This window comes from Ooceraea biroi, chromosome 4, assembly GCF_003672135.1.
Source record: "Ooceraea biroi isolate clonal line C1 chromosome 4, Obir_v5.4, whole genome shotgun sequence".
NCBI classification, from domain to species: Eukaryota; Metazoa; Arthropoda; class Insecta; order Hymenoptera; family Formicidae; genus Ooceraea; species Ooceraea biroi.
In genome coordinates, this window is record NC_039509.1 from 17,314,715 (window position 1) to 17,341,550 (window position 26,836).

Sequence of the window (26,836 nt, forward strand, 5' to 3'; positions counted from 1 at the left end):
AACTGCAGCCAGCATTTCGTAAACATCACGGTGCAGACGTATGGTATATCAATTGCTGCATGACGTTCCGGATTGGTCACTCAGAGAAAAATCTAGTAACGTTGTCCAATTGAGTGTCTTTCGCATCATCGTTCCACAATCGTACTTTTGACTTGGACAAGTGCGCGTGAAGCGAATGCTTGCACTGCATCGATGTGCTTGCTCAGATTGGACGCACTAGCCTCTAGTGTTGGCGTATGGGCGTTATTCGCCAACTGAGCCATACAACAAGAAGGCTTGGACAAGCAAGCTGGAGAGTGCTCGGAAGAAAAAGTGAATATCCCTGTTCATAATTTATTTTTACAATGGACAAATAGGTATTTATCTATACGTTGCAGAATATGTTTGAGAAAATTGTCATCATTATTATAGGCAAAAAGGTATTGTCGATGGAAAGTATTGCAGGTACAAATCCGTTTATTTCGAAGGAGAAACAACTGCTTGGTCATGTGTTTTATCGTTGAGAAATGCGAAATCATACAATCAGTAAAACACATTTTGCGAAACAGTTCTCACGCATATAATCAAAGTTGAACGATAATATCCATTAAAATGTGAACTCACATGAAGATTAAAATCTTCTTTATGTTAAAACGATTTATAATACATGCGTCTTTGCAGACAAGATTTGTTTCCTAAACTCTTAGAAATCTCGCACATATTCACGATCGCGATTATCCGACACTTATTGTACGCTCAGCCGGTAGCTTGTGCAAAAGTAGCTGCACTGCTGTACATTCAGAAATTGCTTCTTTAGTATTCTTAATAGTCTAGGTAACGGGTACATGTGCAACAGAGATAAAGTTATCTACAGATGTAGTCACTAGCCAAAGTTGCCAAAGGTATTCTTAAAACATTACGCATCGCTTTGCAGCTCACGAGCGCCAACTTGGACTCAAATCTATGCTCACACAGTGTACAAGGTCAGTACACTAAGACTACTGGTCGTTGCGATCGCACGGATAGGTGTGCTAAGAAACTTTATAAATTATGTACATACTATTCAAACATTATTAATATTATTTGTAAACCGTAAACATTTTTCATCGGCTGTATTGATATTAAAAAATAGCCAGTGCGATTGTGAAGCACGAGAGTTTAGCACTTTAATTGCAGAATAGTTATTTATTTAATTAAATATTGACCTTTTGGAAGGAATTATTTTTCAAATCAAGTAAGAGGGTCAGTATATTCGGCTAATTTTGTTCATCAAGCTGAGAAAGCAGAAGAGCAGCGCGCTAAATTCGCTCTAAAAATGCAATTGACGATAGATTCCTAAGTGTCCTAGTGCAGTATATTAAACGTTTCCAAATACACTTTGGGCACCTTTCCTCGTTGATTGCCACGGATTCCCATAAAGTAATCTTCGTCATCAGGAATCTCACAAATACCAATCACCTAAAAAATATGCTTTTTATTAATAAATTCGGTTTGTTAAAAACTTTGTAAGATGTTATTAATTAATGTGTTCTATCGATTATTACATAGATACGTCATAATGACAAAACATAACGGCGACGAAGACATTGAAATAAATACTTATAGAGGACATTCACAAAAACGAGAATAAATAAATAAAAGCCTTTTAACAAAGTAAAACGACAGACATTTATTGATAATACATGCACAACTTGAATAAATATATACATATAATAATTTGCACAAGGCGAGTACGCGTACACCTACGTGTAATAGCGAGAATGCGCATGTCGTACTAATTTTATCTTAAATCTTAAATACATGTGACAGAAAAATGTACTATACGACTCTAACGACTAATCGATTAAATATCGATTAAAAAAAGAAATAGATAAGTTAATGCGCGTACGAATCCTATAGAGACAAAAAGTCAAACATTAATATATCTTTTATACAACAATGTTATTGATCGATTATGCCGGTAGATTATAAAACTAATTGTTAATCTTAAAGAAATGGATTTGTGTGATTAAACTAATCGATTAATCGATATTTTAGATCAGTTTTTACAAGATACAACTTATTAACAATTTCGTTTAAAAAGCATAATGTAATACTCATTAATTTCTGAAAATGTACACAGAGGTGCGATTTACAACTAATAATAATTGCTATTACCGTTATCGTTTTAGTGAACAGGTCTTTCTAATTGCCTTTGTATTACAACTAGTGCATCGCGCGAATATCACAATATTTAAAATTCTTCGCTACGTTTTTCTATCTCTTCGACAATAGACTGTAAGAATAGAAAAAACGCAAGTAGGTGAGCTTTTTTCATGGATTTTTCGAGAATAATAATCTAAAATATGTAATGTCCTATGTTAAAAGTTAACAACGTTTATTAGCTGCATGGAAATATTATAATAAATGCATCATAAAATATCGGTATTAACAGAGAGCTCTTGAAGATGTGCATCTTGATTTAAAATGTGCACTTATACTAACAAATTACTTAAGCTTATCACGTATTAAAAAGTTCAACATTTTAGGACAGATCTTAATCTTTTCGGGACGGATATAGCTCTGCTACTACATTAGATTTAGATTTTTCTCAGTCCTTCTAATAAATAATAAATCCTATAAAAAGATCAAGAAAAATGGCTCTTAATCCCGAAAACTTCAAGATCAAAATAACCTGCAACTACAAAAATCGATACAAAAAAGACTTGCGACTGTAGTTTTATGCAAAATTCGATTCGATACAAAAGAAAGACTATAACTAAGCAAATTTTTACGGCATCACAACTTACTGCAACTTACTGCGAAGATCATGCCTTTCGCTCAATTACATAAAACCATGCTCTGCCATGTAAATCTAAATCACAAATTTTGTTACCTCGTCCTGCACGACACTCATCTCGCTGGGATCCCTTGCGTCGTAACTGCACAGCACTCTCGCTCGGTCCTGACCGTTTTCGGCCAGTGCGTTGGTGGCTGCTGAACTAGTATGATAGGGACCCCCAGACAAACTGGGTAGGATAAATGATTAAGTAAATATCGTATATCTTTGATAATCTTGCCTACATGTCAAAACATAAGGGGAAAAAAATATACGGGAATGTGTAATCGAGACAAATAAAAGGTTTTGAAAAGATCACACGTATATTGCTACAAACATCGCGAATATCATGTTACTTTAGTCACTTTAGTTGAGCTTTTAGTTTGATCGCAATAGCATGGGAAACTTATTGTATTTAAATAGATTATCCATAACGCAACAAGACATGCCTCGATTAAGTAACGTGCATGATGCAAAATGATTACCTTCCATATTTTACAAGCATATAGCATCGAACTATGAACATGTTATGCGACTGGATACATTAAAGTGTTATGACTGTGTGTTTTGTTGATAGTATCAAGAATATAAATACAACACTAAACTTTACGCAATCGATAAACCGCAAGCAGAGTAATGAAAGACGTCCAGTCATGTTGAATCAAATAAATAAAAGCCTCAAACTGGTATGCATGCACAGAGTTCAAGTATATCATGCTTCGCAATATTTAAGAGATATTTTCTTACTTGACAAATTAGTCAAATTATCTGTTTCTTGTGTATTTTTTATTCTAAATTACATTATATGTTAAGTAACCCAATGTAGAATGAAATAAAAATTTATTCTCTTGCCTACAGCATATTACAAACAAATTAAAAAAATAAAGCAATAAGTAAAAATAAGAAACACAAAATAAGTATACACAGTTGTTTAATTACATTCTTCCTGGCATTATTATAGCACCAATTTGAATTAATTTTTTTTTTAATGCTATTTTAGTCATTCTCGGCCGAGTTACGGCGATCCAAATCATAGTAATCACATTCGAAAAATAATAAGAATATAATAGTAGGTAACAGAAATATACAAGAACAATAAGTTGCACAATAAGATTATAGATCGTATTGATCACCGTACATCGTTTACAAAAACAATTCAAAGAGAAAATATTTTATTTGCTTTGTTTCGAAAAATTTACAATTTTTTGTTCTTCGTACATGCATTAGATAAAAATTAATATTTGCCCAAGGAGAACAAAAAGTCACGATAATGTCAAAAAGACATAATTTTGACATTATTGTGACTTTTTGTTCTCCTTGGGTGATATTTCAAATACAATGATGAAATTCGTTATTGCTTAATCATTACGAAGCTTACAATTTGAAATACTACAACTTCATATAATTACAATTATATACGGTATTTCAAATACAAGCTTTGTCGGATTCCATCATTGTATTTAAAGTATCAAATATTAATTTTTATCTAATGCATACAAGAGAACAACAAAGGCCTAGTTTACACCGATTGTTTAATATGCCTATCAAATAGTACATAACTAATACGTTCGTTTAGTCATTGGCTGATTAACTCAAATGTACTATTTGATATGCGTATCAAACGAGATCGGTATAAACTAGGCTAAATTGTAAATTTATCTAAACAAGCAATACAAGCATCAATTTTTATTTAATGTATGCAAGAAGAACAAAAAAATGTTGTGACGTGATTAATGCGTTTATCGATTAAATTATTACAATAGAATTCGTTAAATTCAAAGCATTATGTTAAATTTTATTGATACGAATAAGATTTAATATTATTGGAATATAAACAAGTTACTGAATATAGATTTGCCGAAAAGAAAAGGCTTAGGCATTACTTCCATTGTAATACTATTTCCATTGTAATCATCTACCAGAGTTTGATGAAGCCTGCAATTTCAATCGTACAAGCAGAGATAGAGAGCAGTAGCAAAAGAAACAGAAAACATGTATAAAGCAAAGCTTGAATGCGAGAGATAATTATGAAGATGTAACTAGGAAAAATAAATAAAATAAGAAAGCCAGTTTACATCCATCACTATCAATAGATTTAAAGCTTAAGATTGATACGTGCATTACAAAGCAATTGAACTGTTTCGGCATTAGATCTGGTAATGATAACTTGATTAATTACTGATTTCACCAGAGTCAATCGGCTTTAAATGTCAGCTTTTCTCTCGAGAATAATCAATAAACATCTAGAGTTAATTAACATTGATAAAATCAGCTTAAAAAAAAGGTAATGTTCGTCAAACCAAACGCACATTCTCTTTCAGGGAGGAAAAAATTTCGACTGATTTTGATTGCTTCCGATCATTTTTTTAATTCTTCGCTATTCATCCAAATCTATGCCCGAAGAATGCTCTAATAAGAAGCAGAATTCGCAAATCGACGATATCTAAGGGCAATCATTTAAAGGTTTGTCAAACATTACTCACTCGCATCACCATAGAGTGGGATAGCTATGCAAGAAATGTCGCGATAATGCACGTTGTGAGAATATGATGTGCAAAATTTTGAAATGAAGATCAAGTTAAAGAGAAAGAGTAATTTTTTCAAGAAAGCAGAAAGCAAAGCAACGAGAACGACGAACTTACCCGGCAAGCTCGCGCTGCAGATCCTGCATAACGGCGTGGCACTGCGCGTAATGGCGGGTTTGTGCCTCAACGAACTCGTGCAAGCACCGCAAGTGTCCAGCTTGCGAGCTCAACACTCCCTCCAACAGCAATTTCACAATCTCGCCCTGCCGATCAAACTCCGACTGCGCTATCCTCAGGTCCCTCTCTGCCTGAATGAGCAAGGTGTACATTTTATTTTTTGTTTTCTCTATGTTTCAGTAAGTGCTGATCTAATCAGCTAATCTACTCTAATGCACCAATCAGGAAACGGAAACAGCGGCGAAATGTCGTTAAATCATCGTCGTTAAATCTGTATTCCACAACGAATGGTTGACAACCGAATTTTTGTGATTTAACTATTGTCAGTATAACTAAGTTTTGTTTAGCAGTTATACCTCCTACTCGATCAATGCAAATATTACGTAAAGAATCTGCTCAGTATTTTGTAGATACACAGCAAATATTACAAGCTACTGCTTTGAAGAACATTCATAAGTGTTTAGTTAGTCCGCTGTTAAAGATTAAGATTCTCTTAAGAGGATTATACTAGACCCGGAACTCTGGATTCGAGTAAACGACCAAAACTGCAATTGCGTTAGTACCTGATCGAGCAACACTTCAGGTGGCACGCCAGACTCCTATCAATTGCAGCAGTGTGGAGGACAGAACACATTGTAAACGTACAGAAGAATACTTGGCGATGCCAAAAATAAACGAAATACTTACGCTCTGTTGGCCCAGCATGTTCCTCGCTTTCCTCACTCGACGTTTACACGAGTCCAGATCCAGCCTGCAAAAATGATTTGATTTGATTTAATAAAAACATTAGAGTAAATTGAGAATGATGAGAGTCAGGCAAGAACTTTGTTTTCGTTTTACCTTTTAGTTTCCAATATCGCCAGCTCCTTGCTGACAGTCTTCATTTCTCCATCCAAAAACTTTCTCAACGGTTGTATGTAACAATTGCTAGCAGTTCCTATAAAGTCTTTTTCAATCTGTCCCAATTTCTGTTCACACTGGCCCATTGTTACTAACGCGTTACCTAAAATGTAATTAATTCCTGTTTACGCAAGGTTCCTTTGCTACGCAATGATTCACAAATTTCTGTAACATTTACCGTATGCAGTCCCTGGACCGAAATCATTGCCAGCTTCTATCATATCATGACCTACATATTCCAAATTATTCAACCTATTGGGTTTCTTCTTATCGATCTTTTCATAAAAAAGGTCTTCGATCCTGTTGCCTAAAATTTGATATTACAAAGCTATAATAAAGTATTAACAAAACTTACTTATTAGGTTGTAATATACATTCGTCCCATCTTTCTAGTGTTTTTAATAATAAATATATATTACAATTCAATAAATTTCATGAAAATTCAAGTACAATAATTCAAAATAAGATGTAAAATCAAGTCGAAGACTATCGAGATATACAATCGGTATATTTTGAGTAAGCAAACGAAAAAGGACGTTTATGCAAGAAATGTAAACACTTAAACCAAACATTAAAATTGAATACGATAACGTATCAAATGTTTCAGTCTTACATATCTCCAAAAACCATTTTTCTGCTTTAACAGAGTATTAAGAAATTTTCATGTACCGATCATGTACTTAAATGTTTTTTTATGAATTTTATATTCTATATGTTTTATAAAACATGTAATTTCTACAAAACCTAACCTAATCTTATTTCTAACATTTGCACTTATTTGTGTAGTCATCTAACAATTCTATGTTAGCGCTATTTGCCTAAATGTGATATACAGCTAAATTGCGACGTTCATCATGTTATTGTATTCATCTTGGATGTTTATGTTACATTTTTTGCACAAATACCTTATCTCAAATTCCTATTAGCTTCGTCCCTAATAGTTAAATAAATAATATATATAATTACAGCATATAAATTCGATTAATGTTCCAATTTAAGCAATGAATATTCAATACCAGGATTCGGAGTAAGCACAGCTTCCATGTTCCGCAGCATTTTCTCCGTCCACGTTTTAGTGGTGGTCGCTCTCTCTGCAAGATCTTCCAAGTGTGCATCCAACTCCGTTTTCTCCGTGGTACCCAATGTTTCCTCTGTCATCTGAAAGACACGGCGGGAGAAAACATGTACGTGATGGTTTATGTGAAATTTTTCCTCATCATTCATGGATTTAATAATTTTTTATGCGTTTATAAATAAATTTTACGTGATATGAAAATATCTTCATTATAACAACAGCAGCGGTAGCAATACAGTGTCGTTAATTTTTGCAGTTACAGTGTCGCGAATCGATACTCCGACCTTACTCGTCTAAATGAGATCATAGGTATAGATTATAACTGAGGTGACTCATTAGTGCGCGAGCGAGAATTTGGAATTCCGGAAATGATTGAATCTGATAAAAGCGAAAAGTGACACGGAAGGCTACGTTCGGGGTGTCATCGTAACGTTCTCAGCTCGAAGCAATGTGAATATCAGCGATAATACGATACGAGTGTTTAAAAGCGATTCGAACGTGTGCGCGTTCGGTCTCGCATTTCGCTTGAAATACGATTCCGGATACGTTGGAATTGAAAATCTCGCGGAAAATCTCTCACCTGCACGACTCGGCTAAGGGCGGCTCCCGCGTCCTTCACCAGCTTCTTCATGTTGAAATCCATTCTCGCGATTGAACGTCGAACGAGAGAGAGCTCTTGTGGAACGATAACACTCAACCTCTTCCTCCTCCTCGCTCTCACTGTACTTCGCAGCGCTTTATATACACTTTCGCTTTGTTACGCTTTATTTTCTATCGATCACTAATGTCGCGTGTCTCCGCAAAGTAGCGACATATCATCGCATGCGCGCAGTGATGTCAGCGGGTAGCATTTCTTGCGCATGCGCATGGCGAATCAGCGCAAGCAATCTCGTAAATGTATTTATGATCTTGGGATATTTGTTAGCCAATCAGATAGCTGATTAGTATTTCTTATAAACATGGACTATGAATATAGAGCTATAAATTTATTAAATATAGATACTAATTTTTCAAAAAATCATTAAAAAAGTTATAATAGAAATTTTAGAACAAAGAACGTAAGGATACATTTTCTTTTGCGGAAATTATATTTATTCACATTCAGTGCGCATGTGCGCGGAAAGATGTAATTTCTGGAACGGACATGGTTGCGTCTGATAGTGAAAAACCAAGTGCGTGGAATGTTTTGACCGTTCTGTCGTTTTCCGTTGTCCTTCGCGATTTTGTCGAGTTATAAATTATTCGTTGGTGAGTAATCACTATCTCCTTTATTTTCCCGGCATTTCACAAATCAACGATACTTTAGAACAGTTCCTTGTCGTCGGATGAAGTCGCTCAACCGTGTTCAAAGGTTAGCTTGCTGCATTACGGTAAGCATTTAGACTCGTTTTGACTTTATTTCATTGTTGAAAAATATACGTCACGCAAGATGATAAGAAACTGTTGGTCATCTCTGAGACTACTTGTCCCTTCGAAGGGGCAAATATTCATTCTCATACTGATGGGATAATGAGTGCAGTACTTGCATTTGCTATCTCTCTTTACTAATCTATGCTACTCATGTACATTACTGTTTTTATTGATCTAACTTTCTTTCTTTTTTTTTTTATTAAGGAGATTATCTTCTATGAAATAATAATGTACAGATTAAGATGCTAAAGCTAGTGAGTTTTGTGTATAGGATTTGTGTCTATTTGAATATTCTATTCTATTAATTTTTCTTAAATGAAATTTATTCATGAAACTGAGATTGCATTTATCTTACATTAAAGACAGGGTATGTTCCGGATACCAAAGTCTACAATGCCTACTTCTACTGCAACGATGACGGTTATGAAACGTCCGAAACTCCAGGATTGTCTTTACTCATCCTACGAATGCACACAGCCCTGTCTGGAGGGATACTCATATTGTGCTAAACACATCCTCGAAGATACAAACGCACCTTACAAACCGTGCGCTTTTGTATATAACACCAATGGAAGAAAATGTCAAAATCCAGCCCCAAAGTTGGACAGAAGAGACATCTCGTGAGTGCACACTCCTCGTGTCTCGTGAAATAAATAGTGAATTTGTTATTCTAGAAAAGCCAAGCTTGAGGTAGCTGTGTGTTTGATTGTCACAGATATTGCAGTGAGCATTCTAGAAAAGCGCAAATCGCACGGATCAAGTCAATGTCACGGCGTTCCTTGCCGCAAACACCAGAAATGCTTTTGCTTAATCTGAATCACTATGTCAAGCCCACCGATTCTAGTGCGGAGGATACAGAAGATGAGGGAGGAAAAATTAAAGCTTTGGATCCTTTCAGTGAGCAGAATATTAGATCATATTTATTGCATCGCAGATCTTAATTATAAGGTTACCGCTGCGACTCTCTTAAGTGATTCTGAGATTAATACTTTTGTTCTCTACTCGCTTTATTACATAAATGTTATTAAATTAAGTGTATTAGAAAGTCTTTGGTGTTGCAGTTCGTTCTTTAAAGATTTAATGCATCATTAAGTTTATATATTGACAAAAGTATACAACTGAATGAGATTTCTTAAATTGCAAACTCAGATATATATATGGGACCATCAACAAGTTATTATTTTCAGCCGAAGTTGATGCTTACAGAGTGAATGCGAACGGCAGTGACATCTTAGATTACGCCAGTTCATCAGAGAGTGATGTCGAACCTACAGTTGTTAACGACACCCTAAGAGGAGTGTTTCTCGATGATAGTGACAACGAAAGTTTACACAGTCCGCAAGAAGATCCGTTGAAGTAAGTGCTCCACAGTTTACTGTAGTGTGTAATAAATGTTTTAGAAATTATACATTTAGAAGACTGCTAGCATGCTTTAGCTTGTGCAATTCACTTTTTTTGCAAGAATACTTGTCATCATTTATATTTAACATCAAAGTTATAATAAGAAGTTCATAATAAGAAAACAGCAAATTAGATATTTCTTATTCCAATTTCGTTCATATTAATTCCTAATACAAAGCTTTGCGTTTGAATTTTGCTAACAAAATCCGCACGGACTTCCCAGTGTTGACTCAATACTTGGTCCAGATTTGTATTATTATATCTTGCCCGACATTTTATTTATTATTATCCAATTATTTGCGTTTATTAAATATTTCCAAAATAAAAAGGACATTTATGTGTGTGTTTTAACATAATCATATTGTAGATGCTTTGTGCAAGAACAAGATACTACTTACTCTCTGAATTATTAGTATAAACTTTTTAAGGCACGCCGGCATTTTTACCGCGGAGGAGGTCATTTATATCGCGAGGGAAAAATTAATTAGGCTTCAGTCTCTTTATATCGAACAGTTTAGAAGGCTGCAGTACTTATTGAGAGAGAAAAGACGAAAGTACTTGCTTACCTTGAAAAAGGAGAAAGAGACACTTTGTAAGTATATAAATTAAAATTGACGTTGAGTTTTCCGTTTGTCATGTCGTGAATAAAATATTTACGTACAACACACACACACAGGCAGTATACACAATCAAACAAAGGAAAGTGCAAAAGAGAAGAAACTTTACGAGAAACTGAAGGCATTAAATCGTTATCACAGGCGGAGTGGCGTTGAAGCCATACTTTACAGAAAATCACTGGAACGTCGTGCGCAGGTAACACATTGCGAATAGTGACATTATTGTTACTCAATCTAACATCTGTCAATCGCGTATAAAAGACTTAAATTATACTTCAGATAACCGAGCCCATTCAGAAGCCGCCAAACGTGTCGAAATGCATATTCACCGAAGGTGGCGTAAAGTGCGGTGAGAGAACGCTTCCGTCGGCCAAGCATTGTCGTAAGCACATTCTAAAGGTATTTACATTTATTCGGATGATCTGAGAAATAATTGACACTATTCTGACCTGTGATTTCTGATTGCATCGCTCTGCTGAACACAGGACCAGCATCAAGTTCTGTTCAAAGCGTGCGGAGCGGTGCGCGCGGATATAGAGTGCCATGAACCCGTGCCTGTGATCTTCGATTCCAACTGCGTATTTCACATGAACCTACCGCCGCCGTGCAAGCTAGAATCTATGAAGGTAGGTATTGACCGTCTTATTACAATAACTCTGAACCGCCTATTCCTGTATGTTCTACATTCGATATTCCCTTCCGTAGTTCGAGGAGGAGAAGCCCAAGTTGCAGGAAACGTCGATGACCGACAATCAGTCGATGGAGATCGATGTAGTGGGAGAAACCCAGGAAATCGATCCCGACGATGACATGGCGGGACTGATGAGAGAAATGAACGATTCCGCTCACGCGAAACCGGCGTTCGGCAACGAGAGTTTGAACAGTGAAACCAGTACGGACACGGCATTCAGCCTGTCAGCGCAGATGAGTGACCGGGATGACTTCGCTACCGTATGACAAACTATGCCGTGATCTTTCGACTCGCGTTGCATCTCTATTGATTTTCCTCATTATTTGAGCAAAAATATTAATGACAAAATAATCTACTCTCCGATATTCGATTCAGTCTGCGTTGAGATCTCTTTACCTAAATATCGGATCACCTGCAACACTTATTTTAATATATAACGTGTAATTTAATAATGTGATTATCGGTATGTTAACATTTGTATATATTAACTTGAGAAAAATATATTGTACATGTATGAGAAATTGTATAGCAGAAAATTCTAATGTGTAATTAATGTTATGATACTTTGAAGCGTTTATATTAAAGTCGGAAAATTGACGCTATATAAATTTAAGTTATACAAAACTATAGATACTATAGATTATACACAATTATAGCAAATATATTTAAAAAAAAAACTACATGAAAATAATATGTACTGGATTACAGAAGTTTCTGCTTTTTTTTCCTTTCTTATTATTAAGAACATGGATATATCTCATATATCAATGAGAACAAGTGTTTAATATTCTACCTTAGGAGAATAAAATTAAATTACTTTTATAATTTTATTAACTAATTATTGATTTCAACAAAAAAGGAAGGAATAAAAATTTTCCATTTTTTCATTCAATTTTAATTACTTTGAAGATTTATTTTTGAGACACTTTCTTCGTCGTTTCGAAATAAAGGATGCAATTTATTTTGCTAATGTTTATTAAGTGCAGTTTGATTGCACTAGTCACATGTGTGAATAAAAGTTACTATTTTACAACAACGTAACACTTTATAATTTCGCATTTTCTGTAAAAATTAATATATAATGTTTATTACATGTATATGTATATGCAAACAAAATGTAAGCGATCTACTATCGGACTTTCAAATTTTTGGCAAGAAGTGTAAAATTATTTATAAAAATTATATCTAATGTGTCATAGCAATACATCATAATTTTTTCCAGCAACGCTACGTCTTTTAAATGCATTCCAGTATGCACAGATCATTTCTTAATAATCGCGTAATAAGAGCACGGGCGATAAGGGAAAAATTGAATTTCTTATCTCAATATAGTGTACAAAAAGTCGTAAAATTATTTTTCCCGTAAAATTATTACTATAATTATCGCTATCATTACCATTAATAATATTATCGTTATTATTAATATTTGGCGAAAAATAAGCACTCGTGTTGTAAAAATTATACTAATGTAAGTTTTAAATATTGTCATGTATGATATCTCTCATAAGCAATATTGACTCGTCAGGCAACACTTGAGACCACCCCTAGCGCACTTCCTTTACTCTCTCTCAATCTTTTAAAAAACTATAATGAAATATTTAAAAACAATTCACATTCTTGGAGCTACTTAAATTGCGAGAATGTTCGGTCATGACATTCTCGTGATTAAGTAGATGCGTAGCATTTACAATAACATATGTACATTGATTCATAAGAAACTGCGGTTATGTAAAATTATCACAAATTGCTGCAAATTAACTTAAGTATACTCGTGCACCGTTAGTCGTGCCGAAGCTGCGTAATCGAAGAATGTCGGATTAAATGCTCTCACGTCCGTAGAAATCTCTGTAGTCTACTCGGAATTTGTACAAATTCGTCAACTCTTTCGTTTCACAAAGCATAATACTGTACACGTATAAATTACGTTAATATTGTACATATATGCAATAGTACGGATCACGCAATTAAACGTCGTGAGTTTAAGTGCAATTACTGTCGTTGCGCCAAAAGAAAAACTTCCTGTTTTTAAGATCTGATATTCCTCGACTATTTGATAATTTAAACAGTTACGATTACATAATTTTGCACAGTATTTGCATTGTTTTCGGAAAGCGTACGAAAAATACATTTTTTTCGAGCAATTGACAACCGAATAATTAATTCAGCCTGTGATTCGTTTGACAATTCGATTATTGACACTTCGTTCAATAATAGAAAATTACTGTCACTCTCTGAACCTAATATGCTTATGGTCTTGTAAACTATTTATCCGTATTTTTATTTATACAGCAGACATCGTTGTTCTGTTTAATATTCTGTTGCGATTTGTATAAACTTCCCATTACGTTCTTTTTTTTTTACATGAAATAACGATTATCTTAAAGAGAGCGATTCGTTTTTTTAGTGTATTCGTGAAAAAGAGCGGTTGAAACGTCGAGATTAAATCGTAGGATGCAGTGACTTTCGAACGTAATAGGAAGAGGTATATTTTATATCAATACATGATTACAAAAGCAATTATTTATATCGAATCTAGGTGTTGAAAATGTGTTTAAGATCGTGTTCATAGGCGGCGATAAGTAACATAATCCCAAGACCTGTGAGTAGTCCTAAAGCTTGCCAAATCAATTGCCATCGCGAACCACTATCCGCGGAATGATTCGATGACAATTCAGGTATCTAAGACAAAAAAAAATATAATTATAAGAAGGTTTTCCCGATGAACTTTCTCGCTGTAGGAGAGTTGTAAAAAAGTTGGAAAACTGACCATATCTACCAATGCTATGTATATAAATATTCCAGCAGCGGCTGCAAATACCCAATTAGTCGCTGCGGGGGTGCTTCCTAACAATACTCCGAATATCATACCGAACAGACAGAGCACCGAGGATAATAAGTTATAAAAAATAGCCTGCTTGGTACTCATACCTGCTTTCAGCAGGACGGCAAAGTCACCTGTCAACACAAAAATGTTTGTATTATTACATTACGTTTATTATTTAATAATTATATATTAGTATAATTACACGAAAGGGAGGAAACATTACCAAGTTCATGCGGTAACTCGTGACATAAGACAGCGATAGCTGTGGAAAATCCACCGGCTATGTTCGCCGAGAAGGCTGCACCGATAGCCATACCGTCCGTAAAATTGTGCAGACCGTCGCCCATTACGACCATCCACGCCACGTTGGACATCGATTCGGGAGCCGAGTGTACGTGGCCTGGAAATTTAAGCAGTCGCAACAAGTCAGAACCGTTCGTCGGATGTAAGTAAGATGTGTGTAGCGTCAGACGGTTTTTCGCTCATTTTTCATTCAAGACGCACCGTGAGAATGACTGTGGCCGTGATGTTTGGTCTCATGCTCGCGTATGATGACGGTATAGCTCTCCGGCTCGTTTAACGCGTCGACACCATCGGTGCTCTTCTTGTCATTAATTACAATGGACTCGTCCAGCCTCCAGTCGTCCCTCGGCTTCTTCTCCATGTCATTGGCGACGATCTTCGTGACCGAATTGCAATTAGACGTCAACGGTTTCTCCTCCTCGATCATGGGCGGCCTCTCGTGATGATTGATTTGCCGATGATTATCTGCGCACATTTCTATATTTATGATTTTATCGCTTCATTAGAAGGACAGGCGGCGATAAGGTATTCTGTTTTGATCGCGGTGCCATCAAAACAGGCGCGGCTTCCTAGATCACTTATCTGGCACATAAAAAAACGTCCATTACCTTGCGCTTCGGCGGTGGCGATCTCGCCGTAACAATATGGGTACGATGAGTACTTGTGTTTACATAATTTTTCACCAACGACGTTGCTATTCGGCCCGTCGCTTTCCCTCATTACTCGCACGCGCGTGTGTAACTGCAATTTCGTTTCATTTTTGCTATCAGGTAAATTGTAATTTCAAATTAAACGCGAAACTTTATCTTTATCTTTACCTTGTTGCGACGTTGTCGATGCTTCCGCCACTCGGCCAGCACGTTCAACGTTTTTTCGGTGAAAAAGAATAGTACGAAACCCATCATGGCTACTAGTCCTTTCCACATATTCATGCTATGCTGATCCGTATGACTCGATAACGCGCAGTTCTCTTGGTGGTGATGATGATGATGATCGTGTTCGTCGTGTTCGTGATGATGAGGCGGCATCATCGCCTAAGGAGACAGGAAAGATTATTACATCGCTTGAAATATCATCCTCTCTCTCTCTCTCTCTCTCCCTTTTTTGAATACACAGAACAGTTTTTGTAACAGGAGCAAGCGAGATACTTACATGTGGTAGAAGATGGATTAGGGCATCACCGGTCAAAGTACCTACAGCCAGTGCGACTAGAAACTGTAGCACGTGGTGGTAGTAGTACTTCCCCATGCATGGTATTACCGCTACGCCAAGTAATCCGCTAACACTAATTATTAAAATACTACATGTCGAGTATACCCAGACTGAAACGAGGACAATCAGTTACTTGTCTCGAGGAAAAGTCAATCTTTCATTATTCCAGCAGGATTAGTCTCGTTGCACACGTACCTTTTACGGTGCTACCGCGTTCTGAATCCTCCGCGCTATAAAACTTATCGACCGACTTGTTTACAAAAGCCTTGTAACTCTCGGATACGCGTATGCAGCCGTTCCTCTCCGAGCTAGATTCGGCCGCTAATTGATACACAAGAGCTGGACACACGCGCTCGAAAAGCCAGCTAGGCAACGTCGTAGCGTTACTGTCCGGAGCGTAGTGCGTGTCCTGTGCAACAGTGCTCAACAATTCTCGACTACTTAAGCACTGAAACGATACGCAGGCTATAGTCGTCATAAGCAAACTGCTTTGGAGTGTATCGAATAATCTGTACGCCAATTTCTAATTTAGTAGTTTAGAATTAATTCATCTGATCAGATTAGTTCTGCAAACAGCTTTCTTGCTTACCCGTTCTCTATTATTCTTACTATCAGCGTCATGTAGGCCTTTAGTTGCTAAGTTCTTACTACTACCTGCAACATATGAGATTGTTCCTCCTGATGAGCTTGCACGTTTCTTTAATACGGTATCGGTGCTTATATAATTTTCTGGTTTAATAATTAAAACAATAACAGACACAGCGCCAATTATTTTAATCTTTACATGCATTGTCAAAATTCTCAGTAACGTTCAGGTTTCAACCGTCGCTCTGTTTTTATCTGTTATTATCAGCCAAGGATAAGTAATGTCATTTACAATATAATTACGTAGCCTCAGTGTCCATGACTGTGACATGTGTATTCAAAGCCACGGCTTTATGATGTCCGGTGCGATTTCAAATCAGAGGAGCAAGATTAATAAGGAAATAAAATAAAATTTACTAAACAAACTCAAACTGTTGCATGGTCGAAATATATGGGTATTCAGTGCAATATTCTGATTCGCGCCCGAGCCACTACTTTGATTGTTAATAACTTTTTAATAATGAAACCTCCTGTACGTTATTCAGGATTACTCTTTATAATAATAGAGTCACAAAGGTCAAGATAATCGGCGCTGTGTCCGTTATTATATATAATTACCTCTTGTTCTATTTCTGTTAGAGCCACTGGCTTCCAGTTCCGACGCGTCCGTCAACAATCTCAACAGACCGAGCTTCCGGAGAAGTTTCTCGAAACCCTCCATAGTTATACTCGTCCCGTCACCATAGGCCTCGAAGATCTTCTTCATGAAGTACCTCTCGTCTACGTCTACGTCCCTTTTTACTCTAGATGCATTAATAGTACGTAAATCTCTTCTAGACTGCGCAGACTTCCGGCTGTCGACGCTCGACAGCTCCGTTTGAGCAAGTCGCTGCAAAAGTTCGGCGTTCCTCGACTCCAGCGCGGACTCATCCGCACCCGCGAGCGATGACTGCATACCAGCATCCCGCCCGCCACCCTTGAAGTCCTCTGCCACCTTCCTCTTAGGGTAAATATCGTGCGATGCAGTTGATCTCGCATAGGCATCACGCTTATTGCTAACGAAGTTACTGGGATGCGATCTCGGCTGGTCCTCTTCTGCTTCTCTATCCTTGGACCTCAACGGCAACCGGAACCACTGCACACTCGGGTCGACTGGGTCATTCTTGACGCTGAAATTGTCAAAGGTGCGCGCACTCGCCGACAAATTTGTGTGCGCTGAGCATGGGCTGTGTGCGGCGCACAGCACGCACACTACACAGACGGTGACGAAGTGATGCGACATGATGAGCTTCCTAAAAACAGAACACACACTCGTCAGCATATTTTCACGCGTCGCGAACATTTTCGTATTAGCGAGTGAGTGGATAAATAATCCGTAAAGTTTGTCGGTTTCACAATGCGTGTATGTGTGTGTGTGTGTGACTGGATCTCGCAAGAGCTAACTGATTTTATATATTACCAAGCACAACCGTGCTCATGCCACAGGAAGCAGTTATCTGTGCAAGTTTCATGATAATTCCGAGTATAGCCAGATAATGTAGTGATCAAATAATAATAGCGATAACGCATTTTAATATTTCTATTTCCTAGCAAATGTATTTCCTGCTAGCCTTGAACACGCTGCAATTTCATTCCATCTTTTCAAGCATAATTACAACTAATGGGACGCAACTGCGATGATAAATGCGCGATTATTAAAGATCGAGCGTGAGTTACCACGTGCCGCATCAAATTTACTTCAAAGAAATTATTTATATATTATATTAACAAATTATTATGCGAAAACTTACGTGACAACGCCGTTCACTAATTGCGAGAGTCTCATTGCGACTAAAGTGCATTCGCAATTGTCGCGTTTAAAACATTAGCAATACAATGAACGTGTCTCGATAAGGAACAGGTCTTTATAAATAAACGACGACCATTACAATAATAATTTAGAAAATTGCTTGGCCTCTAATTCTGTTCCGCCTCGATAACGCCGCCGTTTAGTAACCCACATGATAAAAATAAATTGTTACAAGGCCGTCCAAAAAAAAAAGAAAAAAAAGAAAAGAAAAACGCGAGCAATACGTGCCGGATGAGGAATCGATCGAGAATATCGATCGAGATTTGGCAAATCGTTTCCGATCCGGGCGCTTTAAGTCGTTCACGATTCACCCGGATCAATCCGGCGGGCGGATGGGCGGAATCCACACGCTCGCGGTGGTTTATCAAGCGCGCGTATCTGTTCGGCGGCGCATTTATCGATAAGCGTAATCCGCGGCCGCTTCTTACGCAATAATAGACGCGCGACTCGCGCTTTCCGCGTCGCGCACGTAACTAATCTATATAAAAGCATCGTCGCGTGCATCATAATGATATACCTATATAACTAGATCGCGGCTAAATATAAGATAACGGTCAAGCCGCTTTCCTTCCCATGGGATGACGAATCGCTCGGCAATAGCGGCGTACCTGAGCGCGCCCGAGAAAGGACAAGCGAAATATTATAAAACGAGACGCGTCGCACGCGGCGCGCTGCTCGCCCGCATCTCTGTAAAAGGCAACGCGCGGTATTCCGCGTTTGAAAATCCGAAGACGGCTCTCTCCGCGGACAACCGCGCGTCATCCGTGGACGTCGCCTACGCGCGCGATTATTCTCCGCCTCGCGCTTGACTCAATTCGGCGCCGCAAACGAGTCGACTTTACTTTATTAAGGATAATTGTCGCTTCCTCCTCGCGTCCTTCGAGCGCTTAACTCGCTTTCCCTCGGAAGGGAAGATTCTCTTCTCGGAAGAAGCTGAAACGGTTTGTAGACGCCGAAGGCACGTGTACGCCGCGCGTACTTCAGCTTCGAAATCCGCGAGAACCGCGCTGAATCGCGCGCCTAGCTACTGTGATATCGGCGCGGTTAAATGTAATGTAATCCCAGCGATGTAATCGTTTTATGGTATCCCGATCGCGAGGAGTTATCAGTTCCCGCAAATCGCCGCTGATACGATACGATACGATACGATAACGGCACGGCAAAAATAAATCGACACCCGATCTCTCGGCTCGCATGCACTCGCTCCGTCCGTGCCTCGCGCGATTTGACACCGCTCTCGTTCGCCCGCGCCTTTCTTTCTTTTTCGAATCGTTATTCCCGCTTGCCACGATAGGGCAGCGGTCCAGCTGACGCTCCAAACGCTTCCCTCCCTTCCAATTTGAAAGAAGAAAGCGGATGGAAAGAAGCGTTTGAAACGTCAACCGGGCCGTAGCCACGGCACGAGTATCAATCTACGTTTCGTCTATTCGCGAAACTGCGCATATGATCAGTGGCGTGTAAACAATGAACGTAGGCGCGGATCGATCAGCGAGGGATACGAGATCTCGATTTGGAGGACCAATCTTGGACGCGGACTATACCTACTCTTTTTTTTCCTGCGAGGTAATCTTTCGCGGAGAGGAGGAAGTAATCGCGGGTACGATCGGCACGAAGGACCTCCGCCGGAGGATTCGTGGCGTTCGCGGTCGGCGAGACCTTCGAAACGCGGAAGGACCGAGATACGCACGGCCGACGGACACGAACCACCACGATGGCCGGCGCCGGCGCCGAAATAGTCTCGACACCGAACCATGCAGTTGCCTACGTCAAAAACTTGTATTTTTAGCTATCGAAAAAGCAGAGAAGAGGGGACGGGGAGCGTGAAGGGAGAACGGGGAGCGGAAGAATCGGCGCGTACGAGAGATTCTCTCTCTCTCTCTCACACACACTCTCTTTCTCCCCCCGTTTTCCGTGGCCACGTTCCGCGGAGCAGGTAACAGAACTCAGAATTTAGGTTAGGAGAGCCAGCCGCTACGGAACTCGCAAGACCGCCGTCGGAATCCGTGTCGTCATCTCGCGACCGTCGATCGGCCTCATCGGCGACGGTCGAACACGCGACAACGGCCGCCGAGGCGAGAAAACGGCGCGAAAAACGGCTAAACGAAATCATGATCAGGACGCACTCTCACCGGCTCGTAGTGCGACGGCTCGTGAGTATTCTGTCGCCAGTGACAGAGTCTCCCGTCGTCGGGCGAACGAGTGCGTGTATCCGTCTCTGCGTCTATCTCGGATGCGTGCGTGCGTGCGTTCCCTTTCTTTCCTTCCCGCTTGCTTTCCTCCCTCGTTGCCTCTCTCGCCCTTGCTCGACCGGCCGCTTCTTCCCACCTTCTTCCAGCTCGTCTCTCCTTCTCTCTCCTTCTCTCTCCTTCTCCTGTTCCACACCACACACGATTGCAGAGCGCGCGAGCAACAAGTACGCTCTGAACGTAGCCGCACGTAGCACGGACGAGGCGCTCGCGCACGAGATACGGACAGATTCGACAGATGGATCCAGGTGGACTGCGTGCGTGGTCGCGGCGGCGTTGACGAACGTTTGCGCAATGCCGAGCGATGCTCCTCCGGAGCACGCATGTGTACGCAGACGCACCGCGGTGGAGGGAGCAAGAAGAATTGAACGCGTTTCGGTTACTCGTGTGTAGCGATCCGTGTGAAGTTAGCCGCAGATCTTTTCGATTTTGTGTTTTTCTTCCGTCTCCAAAGTTTGGTTGAAAAATTGAAGAAAAGATTGGTTTTCCTCATTTGTTTTTTAGATGCTTCAAGTTACCGAGCTGCGATTCGCAGTCCAGCGCAGCTGAAGAAAATACAAAATTCAAACGCCACGTGGCTATAACTTCACACACGTCGCACAGTGTCGGAAATTTGAAAAAATCTGGCCAAAAATCAAATTTTTATATAGAAGTATTGAATGATCTTGAACATTTTAATTGAAAGATAAATATATGTATCAGCTCGAATGACAATCATAAATATAAACTTTAATATTTCTTACGACGCGACGCTCGGATAAAAAGACACGATATATATTTTGTATTGTCTATTTATTTCTTGTATATTGTACACTGTACTGTTTTATCATTTCATCGCCTTTTAACATCATGGAGGTGCCATCAGAAAGTATGTAAAGAATATTATAAAAACGTTTCTTATTTCTATTGCATAAAAGCCATAAAAATTAACCTCATTCATGGATCGTTAAATTTACAATCTTTGATTAGATTTTTATTACATTTCCGGGCATTCCCCAAATAATGTTTACGTATGTATTTAAAGCTTTTTTAATGTAGTTTATTCTGCAATTTTTAAAATTTGCGAAAATTTGCGGATTTTATGAAAAAAAATCAATATTTTGCTGAATCAACATTTTCCTTCACTATACCGAATTTTTTTAGTATCTTGGGCTTTTTCGAGAATTATTTTTCGCTTTAGGGTCACGTGATCGTTACGTATGTATGAAGAGAATAAGGCTTTATAACATATTATTGGAGAAGTCCACCCAAGTCTTTTGCGACAAGATGCAACGTGAGCATCTAACGTAACGTGTTATGTATTATTAATGCATTTAAAGTAATTGTACACTTAAAATGTTATAAATTTGCATTTAAAACATGATTTAGAATTATGGCCAAGTTTTTGATAAAATCCGACACTGTGCGTCGTAGCGATTTGAAAATACGTTGCGCGTGTCCACTCAGGATCGCGATTCGTATGATAGATTTGATTTTATGGAACATTGCATTTCTCTCCCTCTCCATTTTCTCTCTTTTTCATCTTTCTCTCTGAGTTTCTCCGTTTTTATATAGCATATACATGAAAGTAATATGAAATTACTTGGCAAGACGACCGCAATCTATACGTCTGCTCGATTACACGAGCACTCTTCACGTATCGAGTTCCAAGCCAATGAAATCGCCAATGATCTCTGACGACAGCAAGGCAATATAAATCCTCATCCTCTCTCGCGTGCCAATCGCTTTCCGGTAGATTAATCGCAATTAATCACAACCATGCGGTTAGATCTTTAAGAGCCTTGTGGAAAGCTGCGACAATTTTATTGATTTCAACGTTATATTGAAACGCACAACGGCAAACAGTGTGCGACTTGCAATTATTGCTCTATTTTATAGGCCAGAAAATAATACATTTTTAAAAATATTTGTTTCTAATACTAATTGCAAACATTGCAAGTGCGTAAAAGTGGAAGGATATCAAAACATTAGTATTTTGAGTATTTTTTGGTCTCATTCTCAGTTAAGCCCCCAACACAATGCAAGGAACAGGCAATAAGAAATAGGGAATAGAAATGTCTGTTTCATTTAACGCATTATAGATTCGATCCATTGTGCGCTGAAATGACAGACGATCCTATTTTTATTGCCTGTTCCTTGCATTGTGTCTGAGCCTTTACAATTATACGAATTTCTTCGCCTATCACTATCGCCTATTGTGCAAGGACCTTTAGTGACAGATAGTCTCTGGGAGCGTTCACAAAACCAAAACGAACGGCACAAGCGACGCTTACTAGCGCTACGGTGCGAAAATGTGCGAACTGAACGCAGCTAAACTAAACAATTGACTTATTTAATAATCTGATTTCATAAATTTAATCAGTTGAAATTTTAATGCAACATTAACTAGGGAATATGTAAAGAGATTGATATGTTTTAGCAAGTTTACATTCCATTATATTCTGCAATTTTCTCTTCAAATTTTATATTAACAGATGTTAACATGTGTTAATGTCTTTTATTGGACATTCTGTTGACAATATTAGTCTATCAATAACGAGGTGTGCACTAGTGAAATTTAATATATCCTGGAATTTTATTCGCACGCTTCGAGAAAAATTAGCAATTCTACCAGCAAGAAAGAGAATCGATATAAGCTTCCCTCCAGCGACGAATATGCATGAATACCAGAATGCATTTCAAGATGTCAGGGAAAAAGTCTCTTTCTGCAAGCGTATTCTTGACGCTTTTCTGTCAGACGCTAAATTTTCAAAGGTTACTTTTCATCAAATATATCTCTACGGATTCAAATAATGTTACAAAAATAACACGTAATAAAACAGTTAACAACAAAACCTCAAGTATTACAAGTGTTATTGATTCAGGATGAATCTCGGTTTAACGTAAAAGAAGTTGGAAGTATCTACATGGAGAAATACCTTAATTTGCAAAGTAAGTGTGTATATTTGAAGAGAATTGTGTCAGTTGAACGGCCGACGAGAACAAAACAGTTCGAAGCAATCATTTGACATTTATACTTTGACTTTGATTTTATTTAGAGCACAAAATCGAGCTCGAAATTCAAATTCGTAGACAAATTTGAAATTTTGTCGACAGAAAAAAAGATAAAAAATTCGACACTGTTGCACCGTTTAAATTTTGTCAGCTTCAATCAACTCTAATCGATTCTGTTTACTCCGCTCCAACCGATTTCACATGAATTATTGCATTTATTGCGATTAAAAAACATCCACGCGTATGATAATGCGGCCCTACGAGCTCTCGTAGTCTCGCTCATGGCGCTTTTATGCGGGTAATCAAATCCCGCTCGATAATCTCGGAACGAGGATGCGTGAAGACGCAGTCGACAGAGAGATGGCCCGCGCGATGCTGAATGACTTGATCGCGGTCGAACGGGAAGGTAATGTTCGAGATTCATTAACATTCGCCAAATCGTCGTTGACTTTCTGACGAATTCGCGCGTTCTAACCTTACTTGTCCGCGCGCGTAAACAACACCGCGCGATGCCACTTCTCTGGTCTGTCGTGTTGTAAGATAAACTTCGCCGACTAGATTGTCGGTGCTTCGCTCACCAGCCACCTCGTTTTCCGCTTCGTACTCGTTGTTGTCTCGACTCTTTCGCGGGTCGAATATGTGGGTCGCGGATTATGTAACTGTTACACCGTAAACGAGCATCGTGTTGTCTCATCGCAATGACAATTTGTTTTCTGACGCAGCTCAGGACCCATGGCCACAACCGATTACCCTTTACCAGCCGTACGAGGTGGAGCAGATCCTGCTACCGGAGAACGCAAACTGCCTGGCAGTGCAGGCGTACCTGAAAATGTGCCAGTTGGACTTTCAGATAGAACCAAGGAAAAACGCAGAGTTCATGTCGCCCTCGGGTCGCGTACCGTTTATCAAATGCGGTGCCAAGCTGATATCAGAGTTCGACAGTATAGTAGCGTACATAGATAGCAAAGGAAGCAGTCTGTCTGATCACCTGACCGCTGCGGGCAAGGTGGACATGCGAGCGTATCTGTCCCTTGTAAATTATATATTTGTAAACGCGGAGCTGTACGTTTGCTGGGTAGACCCAACGATCTTGAACGCGGTCACGAAGCCGAGGCACGGCAGCGTGTATCCTTGGCCGCTCAATCATTATTTGAACTGGCAGAAGAGGAGAGAGGTCATCAGAAGGCTCACTGTGCTCGGCTGGTACAACAAAAACTTGAACGAGGTCTTCGATGACGTAAAAAAATGCTGCATAGCGCTGTCCGAGAGGCTAACGGACGAGGAGTTTTTCTTTGGGAAGGAGTAAGTAGCGCTTGTATTTTCTTTACTTGTATTTTCTTCTTGCTCACGTATGCGCGATCGCTCACATTATGCTATAATCCTGTTTCAAAAGTCCCACCGAACTCGATGCCCTGGTATTCGGCCACATTCACGCTCTCATATCTCCTTTCTCCTCGAACCGAGAGATCGTTGCCATAATCCACCAGTTTCCCAAGCTCGTCGGGCACACGTCGCGCGTCAAGCGTCGCTACTTCAGTTCCGGGTGGAACGAGATCGTGGATGGCTTCGAGATGATCGAGTCACCGTCCAAGGACACCCTGTGGGACGGCTTCCAGTCACGACCCGAGTCGCTTCCTCCCCTTTCCGAGCATTCCTTTACACTATGAATGAATTGTGCACACACACATACACACGTAGCTTAAGTAAATGCGCAGCAATTATTATCACAATTATATTGGCCGAGGCGTGACGTCTAACATTCGATAATCTCTCTCACGCATGACTTTGTGTCCAGCAAGCCGAATGAATTGGATGCCTTGGTCTTTGGTCACATTTTCACGATAATCACGACGCCGCTACCTAACAACGGGCTGGCCATGATCGTGCAGAGCTATCCGAAGCTCGTGAACCTCTGTAAACGCATCGAGACTAGGTATTTCCGGCGTACGGAGGATTAGATAGAACCCTACTCGGACTTCAGATACATCGAGTTGCGGTACACGGATTATGTTCATCGTAAATTGAAGTTCCTCTGCTTTGCAACCGACGCGGCGAAAGACGATCACATAAAGGAAAACCTCTGTAACATTCAATAAACGCCTAAATTCTCGTTTCTAAACTCTCCCCTTTCCTTCAGGAGGAGGAGTGACTCGACATTAATAGAGGCCGGCGTCTACATCAGTGCGAGTCGTCCTTCCTCTCACTGCAAGATGGGTATATCTGAAGTGCGAGTAACGTTGAAGCATGACGCGTAGTAGTCTAATGTTTAGCTCGTTGTTATCTTGAACATGAAATTATATATATATATATATTAAAGTTGATCATTCCATAATGTTTATAGCTAGTTTCTTTTAAATGTGCGTAATACTGCCACGTAACGTTTTTCAGCCTTTTTTCTCCTCAAGCTGTAGAGAGTCAAACTAATGAAACGCTGGAGTGCAAGAATTAGGCCAATGATCCAACCGTACCAGGGGTTTGAATTAAAAGACAGTGGTGATCGTTTCTTAAATTCAAACTTATTCCGATATCAGCCGGATAGAATATGCCAAAAGAAAAATCGGAGCACATAATTTCGAAAGTAGACGATTACACAAAACTTGCTTCTACGAAATGTACCGTCGATTCCGTCAGTGTTCCTGGGAGTAATATATTTTATATATAATTTTTCTTATATATTTATATTATTATTAATGTATATAATTAATAATGTAATAGTATTATACATTGTCAGTGCGCTGTTAAATTAGAATACTGATGCCGTCGTGTAGCAAAGGTAGAGAGGACGAGGGAAAACGGGATTTTCTAGTCAATACACCGATCTCCGTTTCTGTACGTTGTCGCATGCAAACTCGGGAGAAGTAACAATCTTCGATGTATGTATATCGTGATCGCACGTAAAATAAACTGAATGTAACTTTTTTTTCCAAATATCACTCGATGTTATGCGATGTACGATTGCGTTTCTTGTCTCCAGCGTTTCAGTTACCGCGACGTTGTGTTTGAAACGCGAATCAAAAGCGATCTTCTTATATCACATCCATCATTTTACATCTCTCTCGTTGATATTTATTTCAGTAACAAATCTTACAGGGCTGGTTGAAAATGTAAAAATTACAATGCAAAATAAAGACGCCTCGCAATCACTATGCAGAGAATGAAAATTATTTCGCTGCTCGGGGAAAATTAGCTGTATACGATCCGAGTGATTTCACGAATAACAATTTGTTTGC

General features: G+C 39.0%; 4 protein-coding genes and 1 long non-coding RNA gene across 19 annotated transcripts; 3 read left to right on the forward strand and 2 right to left on the reverse strand.

Annotated features, from left to right (window-relative positions):
- The first annotated feature begins 112 nt into the window (after window positions 1-112).
- LOC109611177 lies at window positions 113-888 on the forward strand. The gene is made up of 2 exons (XR_002193523.2): window positions 113-312; window positions 412-888. It is a non-coding gene; the product is annotated as an uncharacterized LOC109611177 (long non-coding RNA).
- Window positions 439-8,290, reverse strand: LOC105282613 (endophilin-B1). Of its 5 annotated transcripts, XR_003406472.1 has the most exons (10): window positions 8,055-8,288; window positions 7,416-7,557; window positions 6,578-6,706; window positions 6,340-6,502; window positions 6,187-6,250; window positions 6,063-6,098; window positions 5,440-5,630; window positions 2,855-2,987; window positions 2,137-2,254; window positions 439-1,437 (listed from the first exon to the last, which is right to left on the reverse strand). XR_003406472.1 is itself a non-coding variant. In XM_011344706.3 (9 exons), the coding sequence occupies exons 1-9, from the start codon at window positions 8,115-8,117 to the stop codon at window positions 1,324-1,326; spliced, it is 1,035 nt and encodes a 344-aa protein (XP_011343008.1). In that variant the 5' UTR covers window positions 8,118-8,286; the 3' UTR covers window positions 439-1,323. The 5 variants fall into 5 exon arrangements, 4 of the variants coding, with proteins under 4 accessions (XP_011343008.1, XP_011343018.1, XP_019888244.1 ...); XM_011344706.3 differs by lacking the exon at window positions 2,137-2,254 and having other exon boundaries at window positions 8,055-8,286; XM_020032685.2 differs by lacking the exons at window positions 439-1,437; window positions 2,137-2,254 and adding an exon at window positions 5,281-5,304 and having other exon boundaries at window positions 2,853-2,987; window positions 8,055-8,287.
- Window positions 8,291-8,586: 296 nt separating this feature from the next.
- On the forward strand, window positions 8,587-12,301 carry LOC105282600 (KAT8 regulatory NSL complex subunit 2). Of its 6 annotated transcripts, none has more exons than XM_011344664.3 (10): window positions 8,587-8,722; window positions 8,781-8,825; window positions 9,247-9,504; window positions 9,600-9,781; window positions 10,072-10,240; window positions 10,699-10,877; window positions 10,962-11,098; window positions 11,182-11,301; window positions 11,388-11,528; window positions 11,608-11,859. In XM_011344664.3, the coding sequence occupies exons 2-10, from the start codon at window positions 8,800-8,802 to the stop codon at window positions 11,857-11,859; spliced, it is 1,464 nt and encodes a 487-aa protein (XP_011342966.1). In that variant the 5' UTR covers window positions 8,587-8,722; window positions 8,781-8,799. The 6 variants fall into 6 exon arrangements, with proteins under 6 accessions (XP_011342966.1, XP_011343001.1, XP_011342961.1 ...); XM_011344694.3 differs by having other exon boundaries at window positions 8,589-8,722; window positions 8,781-8,844; XM_011344699.3 differs by lacking the exon at window positions 8,781-8,825.
- Window positions 12,302-12,480: 179 nt separating this feature from the next.
- On the reverse strand, window positions 12,481-22,470 carry LOC105282566 (zinc transporter foi). 5 transcript variants are annotated; one of them, XM_011344636.3, is made up of 11 exons: window positions 20,496-22,470; window positions 17,136-17,809; window positions 16,522-16,586; window positions 16,128-16,380; window positions 15,873-16,042; window positions 15,539-15,754; window positions 15,329-15,461; window positions 14,922-15,197; window positions 14,641-14,817; window positions 14,361-14,548; window positions 12,481-14,272 (listed from the first exon to the last, which is right to left on the reverse strand). In XM_011344636.3, the coding sequence occupies exons 2-11, from the start codon at window positions 17,797-17,799 to the stop codon at window positions 14,126-14,128; spliced, it is 2,289 nt and encodes a 762-aa protein (XP_011342938.2). In that variant the 5' UTR covers window positions 17,800-17,809; window positions 20,496-22,470; the 3' UTR covers window positions 12,481-14,125. The 5 variants fall into 5 exon arrangements, with proteins under 5 accessions (XP_011342938.2, XP_011342943.2, XP_011342931.2 ...); XM_011344641.3 differs by lacking the exon at window positions 20,496-22,470 and adding an exon at window positions 19,912-20,479; XM_011344629.3 differs by lacking the exon at window positions 20,496-22,470 and adding an exon at window positions 18,308-19,014.
- A 707-nt stretch (window positions 22,471-23,177) lies between these two features.
- Window positions 23,178-26,750, forward strand: LOC105282592 (metaxin-2). Of its 2 annotated transcripts, none has more exons than XM_011344657.3 (4): window positions 23,178-23,543; window positions 24,329-24,908; window positions 25,402-25,539; window positions 25,995-26,750. In XM_011344657.3, exons 1-4 carry the CDS (start codon window positions 23,519-23,521, stop codon window positions 26,053-26,055), a joined length of 804 nt encoding a protein of 267 aa, XP_011342959.1. In that variant the 5' UTR covers window positions 23,178-23,518; the 3' UTR covers window positions 26,056-26,750. The 2 variants fall into 2 exon arrangements, with proteins under 2 accessions (XP_011342959.1, XP_011342953.1); XM_011344651.3 differs by lacking the exon at window positions 23,178-23,543 and adding an exon at window positions 23,846-24,012.
- Window positions 26,751-26,836: the final 86 nt, after the last annotated feature.